Genomic DNA, 2263 nt, shown 5'->3' on the forward strand with positions numbered 1-2263 from the left:
GCACGTGGGGGGTTGGAGCAACGATTTCCAGCCCTTTAACACCAAATTTCCACTCCTTCAACCCCCAATTTTCCACCTTTTAATCCCAATTCTCACCTCTTCAACTTCCAATTCCCATCCCTTTAACCCCAAATTTCCACTCCTTCACCTTTCAAATTTTCACCCCTTTAGCCTCCAATTTCCAACCCCTTCAGCCCCCAGTTTCCAGCCTTTTAACCCCACCACCCCTCTAACCCCAGAATTTTCACTCCTTTAAATGACTAATTTTTACCCCTTCAACCCTCAATTCCAACTCCTTTAACCCCCCAGTTTTCACTTCTTTAATCCCAAATTTTCTCCCTTTCCCCCACCCCCACCTTGGGGCACTTTGCTGAAGACCTTTTCCATCTTTCTCATCACCACATCCTGCAGGAAACAATTCCGGAACTTCTTCCCCACATCCACCGGCACCATCTCGGGTTCCTGGAATTTGATGTTCTCACACCTGGAATGGGAGAAAAAAAAGGGGGAAATTGCAATTCAGCTGCTCCAAGGTGTCTTCCCAGCCTTCCTCCTCCCCCAGATATCCCAAATCACCCCCAAAATCCCATCTGTCCCTGCCAGGAATTCCCACTAGCCTGACCCATCCTGGAGAAGCTCCTGGGGTGGGTTTTCCCAGAAAACCCTGAGGAGGCTCTGGGAATGACTGACCTGATGAAGGTGCCTTTGATGTCCTGGGAGGAGCCGCCGGGTGCAAAATGGGGATAAAAAAAATAGGAAAAAGTTAATGAGGACTTGGACTGGTCCCATGGGATTCCAGTGGGGAAGAGCCTTTGAAGACCTCGAGAAGCTGGAGCCCACGGGGAGGGAATAAAAAACCCCAATCCCAGGGATCCCTTTTCCCCCGAAGAACGGGGTGGACGAAGCTCCAGTGACCTGGAGCTGCTGGAGCCCATCCCATCCCCCCAATCCCAGTTTTCCCCCCCCCTTGAGCAGCTGCAGCCCGTCCTGCCTGCCGGCGGCCTCGGCGTCGGCGATGAGGCGGCGCAGGGCCGAGCTCCGCTCCTCCAGCGCTCCCAGGTTCCGGCGCTGCCGCGCCAGCAGCGCCTCATGGCGCTCCTGCAGCTGCCGCAGCAGCAGCACCTGCTCCCCCGCCAGGAACCGGTGCAGCACCTCAAAATCCGCCTCCAGCTCCTGCATCTCCACCTGCATCTGCTCCTGCCGGGAAGAACCGCGGGATCTGCGCGGGGAACGCCGCGAGCATGGCCGCGGAACGCCGCAGGGACCAGGGAAGGGGGTGGGTTAAAGAAAGTGAGGAAAAAGAGGAGGTTTTTAAGGAGTTTTGGTTAGGAATAGGGTGGCTACCAGGGAATTCTGTCCTGGATAAAGCAGGTTTTTAAAGTATCAAAGGGAAAGGGAGCATGGGGATGGAATTCCAGTAAATTAGCATTTAGTTGGAGCTTTATTCCATCAAATCGGAGTTGACGGAGTTTTTTTATCCTCCACCTCCCCCCTCAGCCATCCCTCAGGCCGAGAAAACAGGATTTTAGCATCCTGGGACTGATTGTTTTTGGTGGAGTAAAAGTTGGGAAGTGAGAAAATGGGGAAAAGGCCTCGGGATCAGCCGGTTCTCACCCTCAGCACTGAGATTTTCTCCTCCTCGCTGGATTTCTGCTTCAGCACCGCATCCAGCTGCTTCCGGAGCGGCTCCAGGTGGCTCTGGAGCTTGTTCTGAGGGAAGGGGAAAGAGCTCAGGCACCCCAGATCCGGGGAATCCTGGTCTCACAAATCCGCCTAGTCTTCTTTCCCTCCCCAATGCCACATCCAGGCTGGGAACAGACCCCCAGACACCTCATCCATCCCCAACCCACCCCCTTTTCCTGCCTCCTGGAGTGTTTTCGCTGGTTTTCCTCCCAAAAAAGGTGGAATTGGCCCTTCCCCTCCCAAACTCGGGTGTCCAGAGTGTCCCATATCCCAAATCCCTCTTTTTTCCCCCCTCCCATCACCGAACTGGTCCGGCCAGACCCTTCCAGTGCTGCCCCTGGAACCCTCCGCGTCCCCCGTGGATCCCCCGTGTCCCCAACCCCACAAAAACTCCCGAACTCCCCCTGAGCCGCCCCCACCTTGCAGTCCTGCACCACCTCGTCCAGGGGCACCACGCTGTGGTGTTTGTGCCCGCGGGCCTCCCGGCACACCACGCAGATCGCCGCCTCGTCCACCTCGCAGAAAAGCTTCAGCGGCTCTTGGTGCTTCTCGCACAGCTCGGGGGGGCCCCCGGGCGCCG

At 56.4% G+C, this 2263-nt stretch overlaps 1 protein-coding gene across 1 annotated transcript in view; it reads right to left on the reverse strand.

Annotated features, from left to right (window-relative positions):
* Positions 1-56: 56 nt before the first annotated feature.
* Positions 57-2263, reverse strand: part of LOC103614650 (E3 ubiquitin-protein ligase TRIM41-like) — a gene marked incomplete at its 5' end in the record, with an annotated part of 2694 nt that continues 487 nt past the window's right edge. The window contains 5 exons of the mRNA XM_017732920.1: positions 57-484; positions 691-713; positions 967-1197; positions 1615-1710; positions 2103-2261. Of these exons, the coding sequence (XP_017588409.1) occupies positions 313-484; positions 691-713; positions 967-1197; positions 1615-1710; positions 2103-2261 (681 nt within the window). The remainder of the gene's footprint in view (positions 485-690; positions 714-966; positions 1198-1614; positions 1711-2102; positions 2262-2263) is intronic.

The sequence above is a fragment of the Corvus brachyrhynchos genome, unplaced genomic scaffold (genome assembly GCF_000691975.1).
Source record: "Corvus brachyrhynchos isolate BGI_N302 unplaced genomic scaffold, ASM69197v1 scaffold535, whole genome shotgun sequence".
Lineage (NCBI taxonomy): Eukaryota > Metazoa > Chordata > Aves > Passeriformes > Corvidae > Corvus > Corvus brachyrhynchos.